This window comes from Myotis yumanensis, unplaced genomic scaffold (genome assembly GCF_028538775.1).
Source record: "Myotis yumanensis isolate MYYU_CA2020_CCGP unplaced genomic scaffold, mMyoYum1.0.hap1 SCAF_18, whole genome shotgun sequence".
Lineage (NCBI taxonomy): Eukaryota > Metazoa > Chordata > Mammalia > Chiroptera > Vespertilionidae > Myotis > Myotis yumanensis.
The window spans coordinates 28557611-28568538 of record NW_027223769.1 but is presented as its reverse complement, the minus strand read 5'-3'; the positions used below and the strand labels follow the sequence as shown (position 1 = coordinate 28568538).

The window sequence follows — 10928 nt, the reverse complement described above, 5'->3', positions numbered from 1 at the left end:
AGGCGGGGGTACAATGCCTGGAAGATCACCTGACATGGGCCCAGATCCATTTTAAATCTCCACAGACCATTCCCACATGACATGTGAAGAAACTGAGGCTTCACCTCTCTGAGCTTGGGCAGCCAGATCTTGTGTCTCTAGGTGAGGAAGCCACGCCCTCCTGGAATTGGGGTGGGGGTGGGCATAGGCCCTTCCATTCAGGCAACAGCGCCCCCTGCCAGCTGAGCTGTACCTGCTAAACTGCTTAGGTTCCTCCTTACTCCCTAGAGGTCTTGGGGAGTAAATTACTTATTCTAGCAGCTCATCTCACCTGCAGAATAGGGATAATAGAGAGTAGTAACTGCCACAGAAACCTGGATCAAGAATTGCCCGACTAGGTAGTATAAGTATAGTTGCCACCAGGATAGGCTGTGTTGTCAGCCGGCCCTGGAGAACAGATTTGCCAAATGCTCAGATGCCCTGCTGAGGCCTCTAGAGGTCTCTGCCCACAGTCACTGCGGAGTCTCAGCCAGGCACACCTAACTCAAACCTGAACTCACTCAACTTCTGGTTTACAGGAAACACAGCAGACAAAGGAACAAATCAAACTGTGGTACTTCTCCAGGACACCTCACCTGGACTTCTCAAAAAAGTCAGTGTCAAGGAAGATAAAAAGATGGGGGTTGGGAAGAAGAGAGATAACAACCAAATGCAAATACATGAAACTCGACTGGAGCCTGATTTAAAAAACAACTATGAATGATGTTTTATATTAAATGGTGTTAGGGAATTGTTCATTTTTTGCCAGATAATAATACTTTTTTTATTGACTTCAGAGAGGAAGGGAGAGGGAGAGATAGAAACATCAATGATGAGAGAGAACCATTGATCTGCTGTCTCTTGCAAACCCCCTACTGGGGATTGAGCCCGCAACCCAGGCATGTGCCGCCGACCAGAATTGAACCCGGGACTCTCCAGTCTGCAGGCCAACGTTCTATCCACTGAGCCAAACTGGCCAAGACACAGTTTTTTTTTTTAATACCTTTTTATTCATTTGAGAGAGGGAAAGGAAGAGGGGGAGAGAGATCGAAACATCAATGATGAGCGAGAATCATTGATTGGCTGCCTCCTGCACGCCCCCTACTGTGGATTGATCCCAAAACCCAGGCATGTGCCCTTAATCAGAATCGAACCTGGGACCCTTCAGCCAGCAGGCCAATGCTCTATCCACTGAGCCAAACCGGCTAGGGCTCTTTCCAATTTTTTTTATGTATTTGCAACTATTCCTAATCAAACCATCGAGAGAAATTTTTTAAATAAGCTCAATCTCATTCACCTGCCCTGTATAGGCACTCACTATGACCACCCTCCCACACCTCAAGTAACCCCACCGAGATGAAAGACACGAAGGCACACAGGAAAATGAATATAAATTAAGCGTTTATTACAAAATGCAAAGTGTGAGTTTCTTATTGTCAGTGATTCAAGAAGACAAGGTCATGAGCCCTGGGTGAGGCTGGAGGCGAAAAGCCAGGCTCAGGAGCGGGCCGACAGGCACTGGTTCACAACCTCCAGCAGGTGGGTGTTCTCCAGGGCAGCTGCCACCCGCTCCTTATCTGCAAGTTGCTTATTCACTGGATGGGAAGGAGGGAGTGGTAATATGTGTATATACCCCCACCAACAAAGCCCTCCACCCCTTATCTCCTTCCCAGGACCCCACGCCTCAATCAGGCTACCGCAACCACCTGAGCCCACATCTGGGACCCCTCCCACCTCGCTGCTCAAGTCTGCCTCCCATAAAGCCTGACACCCCCTGGTCCTGGGTAGTTAGGAGAGGGAGAGGACAGGAAGGGTGGGGGGGACACAGTAAGCACAGGAGACTCTACTCAGTCCAGCTTCAGTCTAGGCTGCCACCTCCACTGAGGAGTCACCCACCACCTCCACTGAGGAGTCACCCACCCAGCACCCCCCTTGCCCCACAAACCACCTTGGCAAGGGGGAAGCTTTGGGGCCAATGCGTCAACACCCCTCACTTACCTGCATGCTCTGAGGCATGGGTCCCTGGCGTAATGTGCACGTCCATCTGGGAGGGAGACAGGTAGAGCCTGAGCCCTCAACCACCTGCCTACTCCATCTTTCCTCTCCCCCATTCACCACCTCCTAATCATGCCTCTGAATTCTGGCCCTTCCAGTATACCCCAAATCCACCCGGAGCCACTCCCCTTCTCCCCAAAGGGCTGGTCAACTGCTGTTGACTTCAAAGCATTCTACTTGTGCCCCGTCCCTGCTCTAAACCTATCTTTAGCTCCCTACTGCCCTTAGCTCCCTACTGCCCTTCCCGACCCCACTCCTCACTACTCTTTTGCACTTTCCAGCTCGGGTCTTTATTCTTGTTGTCCCTCCCAGTTTCGTCTCTTGTTAGCTGGGATCCTTCCAGGTCCGTGTTTCTGCTCTTCTACACGTGCACCCCATCCCCAGCACGCAGTGCCAACTTACTTTGAAACGCTGGGGGAGAGATCGCAGGAGCTTGACTTTGATGGACAGGCCAATGAGGGTGGCCATGCTGCAGTGAGGAATGGTGGGGGTGAAGGCCACCGCCACTGTGCTCTCGGGGTCGCTCACCTGGATGGGGGTGAGCTGTCAGCAGTCTTGGCGCTTTCAGCCCAGCGTTCCTCTTCTTACATTGTGGCTTGGGAGCAAGTCGCCTGACTTCTATGGGCCTCAGTTTCCTCATCCATAAAATAGGCACAACACCCCACCCTCCCCCAATATTCCCTGAGGAGTCCCTGAGCTGAGAGAATGGCAGCCGCTGAGTGAACAGTTGAACCTTTCTGACTCCTGAACCAGCCGCTCCCCGGGCTGACTCACCTGAACCCGCACTTGCTCCACTACGTTCAGTTCCTCCAGTGTCAGCGGATGCTCCGGGTCATTGATGGAGCGAATCAGATGTGGCCAGTGAAGGAAAGGGGCCTCTGCGCCTTTGCCCGCTCTGCACCCTCCGCCGGGAATGCCTGCGCCCGGCACAGCTCCACCGACTACTGGACGTCACTTCGTCCCCCTCCCCGGCCCCCGCGAGCCCGCCCGCGCCCGGCAGCGGCGGATATCGAAGATCTCGCGCGCGTCGATGCTGTCCGGGACCTGCTCGTCCTCCTCGCCCGCGGTCACCGGCCGCTCCCCGGAGCGCTCGTAGATGAGAGGGTTCGCGTTCTCCAAAAGGCCGCCCCCCGCGGCGCCGCCGCCGCCGCCGCCGCCGCCGCCGCCCACCATCGCTGAGCCGCCGGGGGGTCGCAGTCGGTGCGCACTTCCGCTTCTAACGGCGCACTTCCGGGAGGGGGCGGGGCGGAGCGACGGCGTCGCCCGAGGGACACGCAGCCCAGCCTGTCCCCGGCCGCGCTCTCTCCACGTGGCCCCGGTAAGGCGCGACGGTTCCAGCAAAGGCACCGAGAAGGCGACGCCGGGCGGCGCCAGCCGTCGCGTGTTGGACCGAGGCCGGTTCTCGGGGACACCGAAGACCGGCCTGAAGCCGCCTGGCGGAGCTCAGGCATCACTTCCTCTGGGAAGGCCGCTCCTTTGGCCCGGCGGGCGCTCTCGTGCCCAGAGTTGCCTGTACCCCTGGCACCGTTCTCTGCGTTCAGAGCCTCCAGGGTTCGCGCCTGCGTCCCCCGCTACACCCGGGGCCCGGGGTGCCCTGTCGGTTGCCCCTAGCGCGGGCGAGAAGGCGTTCTTTAAATGTTAAATGAGTGAATGACTGCGAACTGGATCTTGGTGGTTCATAAGTCCATGCTCCACCACTGAGCCAGGGAGAGCCAGGGGGTGGGGTGGGATGTTAAGTGCCAGGTCTCCTGTGCATTTCAACAGGCTGACATGGCTGAGTAGAGAGGGGGCCAGGCCAGGACAGACAAATACGGGGTTGAAGAACCTTGGAGGCTGACCCAAGAGACATCCCTGAAAGCAAGGAGGAATTTTAGGATGGAGGGCGGTCACACTTCCCTGCCTTTCCTCTTACGTCAAGCATGTCAAACTCAAAGGCTAACACGGGCCAAATAAACAAGGTTTAAGTTTATGTGGGCCGCAAAACAACAAAAGCCTCAATTTTCATAGAAACGTAGGTTTATTTCGATAGAGACATGCTGAATACAAAGGGCTGAAATAAATGAGTAATCGTTAACATAATAGAACATTTTAATAAAAATTAATATTTTTTCTTTCAACATTAACTTATCAGACACTGAATAACTGCACAAATTAATATGCATAATGCAAATAAACCTATTTTTCTTGTTCTCTGAAAGCGAAATATTTCCTGTTGTGCACACCAAACAAGTCAGTACAAGGCAATCGGCTGCTAAAATATTCGCTGCTAGTATTAGCGGACAGAAATGGTGCACCTGTGCATAAGGTGTGTAAGGGGGAAATGAATGCAACACGATTATAGTAATCAGTCATTAGTGAACGTTGTAATTCGTTATTAATAATTATGTATCACAGGAGATTGTAAAAATTAAGTTGGGAAATTTTTATTAAAACGTTTCTTACATACCATTATATTGGCTGGGCCGCAAAAAAAATATTTGTTGTGGGCTGCAAGTTTGACGTGCTTATCTTATGTCTCCCTTCACCCTGAAAGAAGAAGGTCGTTCTCATTTCTCGGAAATGTTGATCGTGCACCTCCTCAAGGAAGCTCTCCTGGGTTCCTGGCTTATTCCCTTCCCTTTCCTTCTGGCTTACAGCCTCTCTTGTCCCCAGGGCACCCTTGTCAGGCCTGTGTTTATAAGAACAGTGAACTCAGGTTTGAGGAGAGGGTTGGTTCCTGGTATTGGGGAGGGGCTGCAGAAACCTGGCGGCCCCTTCCGAGGTGCTTCATAGGTCCATGCTCCACCACTGAGCCACAGTTTTTTAGGTTTTGCTTTGTTTTGTTGGGGAGCAAGACTACTTCATAGGTGGTGTTGTGGACTTCCAGTAGAAAGCATACAGTGTTTGATTTGCTTTTTGTGTGACAAAATAAGTTGTTGACCTCACAGATTTCAATGTGCATTTCTCTTAGCACCAGTGAGGTAAACATCCCTTCATTTGTGTAAGAGCCTTTTATGTGTATTCCTTACTGTCTGAACCATTTCAAATTCTTTCACCAAGTATACACAGCTGGCATGTTTCTTATTTATGTGTAGAAATTTTTTTATCTACTAAGAATATCAGCTCTTGCCCTAGCTGGTTTGGCTCAGTGGATAGAGCGTCAGCCTGCAGACTGAAGGGCCCCAGGTTCAATTCTGGTCAAGGGCACAAGCCCAGGTTGCGGGCTTGATCCCCAGTAAGGTGCGTGCAGGAGGCAGCCGATCAGTGGTTCTCTCTCATCATTGATGTTTTTATCTCTCTCTCCCTCTCCCTCTCTGAAATCAATTAAAAAATATTTTAACTATATATATTAGCTCTTTCTCTGTTAGGTGACTTTCAATCACTCCTTCCCTCCCTGATCACCACAACAGGAAGGCTGCACTCTAGACACAGCTGTACTTCTCTTTTATAGTTCTCATAATATTGCTCCTCGTTTGGGGGATGCTTTCTTTATGTCATTTGTTGCCACCTAGAGCATGAGACCCCTAGGACAGCAACCTTGTATGTCCAATTCCCACAGTTCTGCCCCTCACATGACCTGGCACAGTCAGTGGAAAGGACACTCTCACCCCATCAAGTTCATGTGACCATTTGCTTGTAACTCCTGGGACTAAACCATAGTGCCAAGCCCCACGGAGCTGAGTGTGGTGGAAAAGGCTGGCGCTGGACCCAGTGAAAGCAGTAGGAGGTGGAAGTGGGGACAGGGTTATAGGCCAGAAGTTTATAAATCAAGTGTTTATAGATCAGGGTCCTTGAGCTGAGCTGAGAATGGGAAGGAGGCAACAACATCAATAATCTGCAAGGGCCCTGGCTGCTTAGCTCAGTTGGTGATAGTGTCATCCTTATACACCAAGGATGCAGGTTCAATCCCTGGTCAGGGCACATACAAGCAACGACCAATGACTGCATGATTAAGTGGGACAACAACTCGATCTCTCTTTCTCTCCCAAATCAATAAATTAAAAAAAAATTTTTTTAATCTGCAAGGGCATCTTATTGGGTAAACCCAATCCTTATGTCCATGCCTCTGCCCACAGGCTAGCACTCTGCCAGCCCCGTCTGGACTACTCACACAGTGCAGGTGCAGGGGAGCCTCATCCATGTGCAGGGCACTAACATGGGGGTCCACATCTTTCTGGAAATTCTCTTTGCCAAGCCGCCTCTAGGGGCGCTGTGATTTGCACCCCTTGAGCCTCCTGAATCTTGGAGGGGTCCTGGAAACTCCTGGCCCTGGGGTAGAAGGTACTCTGAGCTCTGAGCTAGGCTACATTTGTCATTTATTTAATCTAAATCCCCACAGCCAGTTTTCCCTCTGAGTTTGGTGGATTCCCCCATGTATGTATTTTTCTGGTGAGCCCGCTGAGATTTGAAAGGGAGAAGTAACTTTCCTAGACTCAGGACTTGGCACTCAAAGGGCATTCGTTCCTGCTGCAAAGCTGTGGAAGGGCAGACGCCAACACCCCACTGGGCTTAGGCCCCATCCTCCCTTCCTCACATCCACCCCAACCTACTCTCCTGTCCCTAGGAAGGGAGCCCTTTGGGGAATGTCCTGCATGTTCTCATATCTGTAAGTGGCCAATAGAAAACCTAGACACCAGGAGTCTGGGAGTTCTGAGATCCTAGCCACAGAGTCTACCAGCTACTGAGAATGTAAGTCTCTGTCCCCACCCAGTGTCCCCCTAGATTAAGTATCGTATCATTGAATTTAAACACCCCCCCCACACACTCACTTATCTGTGTCCCACAGAGGTGACCAACTCCATTTTTTGTAAGAAGCAGGAATGGGCTTGTCATGGGCCCTGGGAGCCTAAGCCAGCTGTGCGGTGGCCAGGATAACCAGATGGGTTGCTCTGCCTCTTGCCTTCTGAATTTTGCCTTTATTCTTACTGGTTCTGCAGACACAATTGGGCCAAAACTTATATGATCATAGCACGTCCAAGATGTTTATCTGTGCGATGTTTCCTGGAAGTAAAGGGTTGAGGACCCAGAAGGTCCAGGCATGTCTAGAACACTCTGGTCCCCTGGCTCCCAAGTGCCACTCCATCCAGGGCGGTCTCCTCTTGCCTTTTGGAATTCCCCTAGTCAACTACCCCCCCCCCTCCGCCCCCCTCTGCTGAGCATTCCCCAGCTCACTGTGGGCATCTACATGATTAGTTTTCCTACTTATTGTTTTCCCTAAACTCCCCCCCCCCCAAAAAAATACACCCTCTCTCATGGTTTATTCCAGTGTGCAAATTGTGTTCATTTGGCCTCTCTGTTCCACCAAAGCACTTTCTCTCTGTCACTTAGAGGCGATATCTCTCTTCTCATAGACCCAGGACTCCCTCCATGCTCCTACTTCTGATCAACTTGCCCTCTCCATGCACTAGATTTCCCAGGAGGAAAGCCTTCTTTCCCTTCACTGCATTTAAGCCCCAACCATAGAGCTTCTTGAAATTGGGCTTAAAGAATGAAGATTCCTGCACTACCCAGTCTGGCCACCTGATGGCAGACAAGGATAACTTTAAGCCTAGGCTAGGCTAACTTGAACTTGGCAAAGAGCTTTCCTTATCAGTGAACACTGATTGGTGCATAAGGCTTCCCCTGCACCTGAAAGCATATATTGAGCACCTGTGGCATGCATGTATTGGTATATTTTTCAGTCTTGCAGATTCATAATATACTTTTCAAAACCTGTCTGGCATGGCTCAGTGGTTGAGTGTAAACCTGTGAACCAGGAGGTCACAGTTTGATTCCCCCTCCCCCTGCCCCCTATCAGGGCACTTGCCCGGGTTGCAGGCTCGATCCCCAGTGTGAGGCCATGCAATCAATGATTCTCTCTCTCATCATTGATGTTTCTATCTCTCTCTCTCTCCCTCTCCCTTCTTCTCTGAAATCAATCAATAAATAAAAAATAGTGGGTTCCCAGGACTAGTTTTTAGGACTCGTCTCAGTAATCTTTTTTTAACAGCTTTATTGTAGAATAATTTACATACAATTAAATTCACCCATTTTAGGTGTACAATTTGATAAATTTGGGTAAGTGTATAAGGCACACAAACACCATCACATAATTTTAAAACGCTTTTATTGCTCCAAAAAGTTGTTTCATGCCCCTTTGTAGTCAGTCACTGTCCTGACCCCGATCCCATGCAACCACCAAACTGCTTTCTGTTACTATAGTTTGCCTTTCCTAGAATGTCATAGAAATGAAATCATTTTTAAAATATATTTTTTTATATAAATCTGCTGAGAGTTGAGGTCTATTTTATTATTTTTTAAATATATTTTTATTGATTTCAGAGAGGAAGGAAGAGGGAGAGATAGAAACATCCATGATGAGAGAGAATCATGAATCGGCTGCCTCCCACAAGTCCCCCATTGAGGATTGAGCCCACAACCCGGGCATGTGCCCTTGACCAGAATCGAACCTGGAACTCTATCCACTGAGCCAAACTGGCTAGGGTGAAATGGAATCATTGTTTTTTCTTTTTTTGGGGGGGAGGGGGCCCCGGATATGAACCATGGAATCATTTTTTACTTCTGTCACTTAGTTTAATGTTTTTGAGATTCAACCAACCAGTCTTATTTGTTGAGTAGTATTATTTTATCCACCCAAAGTTGCTATGAACATTTTCAGATGAGTCTTTGTATGAAAGTATGCTTTCATTTCTTTGGAGTAAATAGCTAAGAGTGGAATTACTGGGTCACATGGTAAGTGTATGTTTAACTTTTAAATAAAAATGTCAAACTGTTGCCCTAGCCGGTTTGGCTCAGTGGATAGAGCATCGGCCTGAGGATTAAAGGGTCCCAGGTTCAATTCTGGTCAAGGGCACATGCCCAGGTTGCAGGCTCCATCCCCAGTAGGTGGGTGTGCAGGAAGCAGTTGATCAATGATTCTCTCTCATCATTGATGTTTCTGTCTCTCCTTTCCTCTCTGAAATCAATAAAAATATATTAAAAAGAAAAAAAGAAAGCCTACTAACACATTTTTTAAACAAATGCCAAACTGTTGTCCAAAATGACTGCCATTTTTGCATCCCTACCAGCCACAGATGAGGGTTCTAAATGCTCTATACCCTTGCCAACACTTGGTCTTATGTCTTCTACATTTGATTAATTTTAATGGGTGTAGTGGTATCTTATTGTGATTGGTTCCCTGTTGCTCTCTCCACACCCCCACCTCCACCCCAAGGATCAAGGTTAAAGGAGCAGATTCAGAAAGCTGCCTAGTTATTCTTGGCAGGAGAGAAGTTTGATCTGAAAGCACTCCAGCTCCAGATGCCAGGAGAGGACCCAGCATGTTGTCTAGGCATGACCTTTGCCCTGTCCTTCAGCCAGTACCCGCAACTGTTTGAATTAGCAAATATTTACTAGTGTCTCACACGCTCCACCCATCCTCCCACCCCCTGCTCCCAGCCAGCTATGTTCCCGACACTGAGGCTCAGAAACTAGTCCTGCCCTTCCTTGGAGTGAGCAATCTGCCAAGCCAACAGGGAGACAGATGCCCTGACAGACGCTGGCCCTAAGAACAGACTTTCCTTGGCTTTGGTTCCATGCCTCGTGTTTTCACACATATGACTTTTCTTCCACCCAGTGAGGTGGTTCCAGTTATCATCACTGTTTTATGGATGAAAACTAGGCCCAAAGTTGTGACGTAACTTGTACAAAGTCACACAGCCAGAACTTGGCCGAGCCAGGATTCGAACACAGGAAGTCTGGCTCTTAAGTCACATCTTCCCCGTAGAGGGGATTTGCGTTGTTAGTAGGAATCTGCCTGCAGGGCAGCGCCCTGCTTCCCCCTGCCACTTGAGAATCCTCCAAGAGAGTGGGCCCCCAGGAGAAAGTCACCCCCAACATATACCCTGGACCGACTGATGGCCCTGCCTTGAGAACCCAGCAGCCATGCAGAACTAAGGGGAGCAAGCCAAGGGGGACCCACAAACTCAGGGGGGTCAGGGCCTGTAGGGCAGAGATTGGTGAGCCTGGGGTAGCCCCTCTGGTGCTATCGCAGGTAGGGCCCTGTGAGCAGTATGAGTATGTGACCACCAGGGGGTACTGCAGGATCAGACGTGCACACCTGGACCCAGCCAGTGAGACAAGGTACTGGCAGCTTCTCCCAGTAGACACAAACAAGTGTCCATACCCAGGCCAAACTTAGTTTTACACACACACACACACACACACACACACACACACACAAATAGGGTTCCATCAAGTTCCACAATGTATTGGATGTATCTTTGAACAAGCCATTTAGCTTCTTTTTTTAAAAATATTTTATTGATTTTTTTTTTACAGAGAGGAACGGAGAGAGATAGAGAGTTAGAAACATTGATGAGAGAGAAACATCGATCAGCTGCCTCCTGCACATCTCCCACTGGGAATGTGCCTGCAACCAAGGTACGTGCCCTTGACGGGAATCGAACCTGGGACCTTTCAGTCCGTAGGCCGACGCTCCATCCACTGAGCCAAACCAGTTTCGGCTCATTTAGCTTCTTTGTTCCTTAGTTTTTCCATCTGTTAAATGGGAACAATGATCATGTTCCCCTTCACAGATCTGCTGTGAGCATTGAATGATCGTTAGCTGTAAGGTGCCTAGAACAGTGTCTTACACACAGCAAATGCTCGAAAAATGCTTCCTGGTATAGGTATGGACATAACTTCAACCACACTGTCTGAAAAAAATCAGATGGTTCCCTGACTACGACTTAAAGATGGACGAATTAGGGATTTTAGGGGGTGTCATCGTAACTTTGGCATGGGTCTCTTCCACTTTAACACTTGGGCCTGTGCCTGCCCAGAAGTGGTAGCAGATGGAGCCCCATGGTGTTTTGAATGACAGGCTGAGTGCCCTC

At 49.4% G+C, this 10928-nt stretch overlaps 1 protein-coding gene across 1 annotated transcript; it reads right to left on the bottom strand.

Moving 5' to 3' along the window:
• Nucleotides 1–1402: 1402 nt before the first annotated feature.
• Nucleotides 1403–3277, bottom strand: CIAO2B (cytosolic iron-sulfur assembly component 2B). The gene is made up of 5 exons (XM_070399083.1): nt 3084–3277; nt 2848–2927; nt 2476–2601; nt 2017–2062; nt 1403–1613 (listed from the first exon to the last, which is right to left on the bottom strand). The coding sequence occupies exons 1-5, from the start codon at nt 3244–3246 to the stop codon at nt 1516–1518; spliced, it is 513 nt and encodes a 170-aa protein (XP_070255184.1). The 5' UTR covers nt 3247–3277; the 3' UTR covers nt 1403–1515.
• Between the last annotated feature and the right edge of the window lie 7651 nt (nt 3278–10928).

Coding starts and splice junctions, on each gene's coding strand:
- CIAO2B (XM_070399083.1), bottom strand. CDS start 3,246: ATGGTGGGCGGCGGCGGCGGCGGCGGCGGCGGCGGCGCCGCGGGGGGC. Junction 2,928..3,083: donor CGACGCGCGCGAGATCTTCG/ATATCCGCCGCT, acceptor TTCACTGGCCAC/ATCTGATTCGCTCCATCAAT. Junction 2,602..2,847: donor TGGAGCAAGTGCGGGTTCAG/GTGAGTCAGCCC, acceptor ACCCCCATCCAG/GTGAGCGACCCCGAGAGCAC.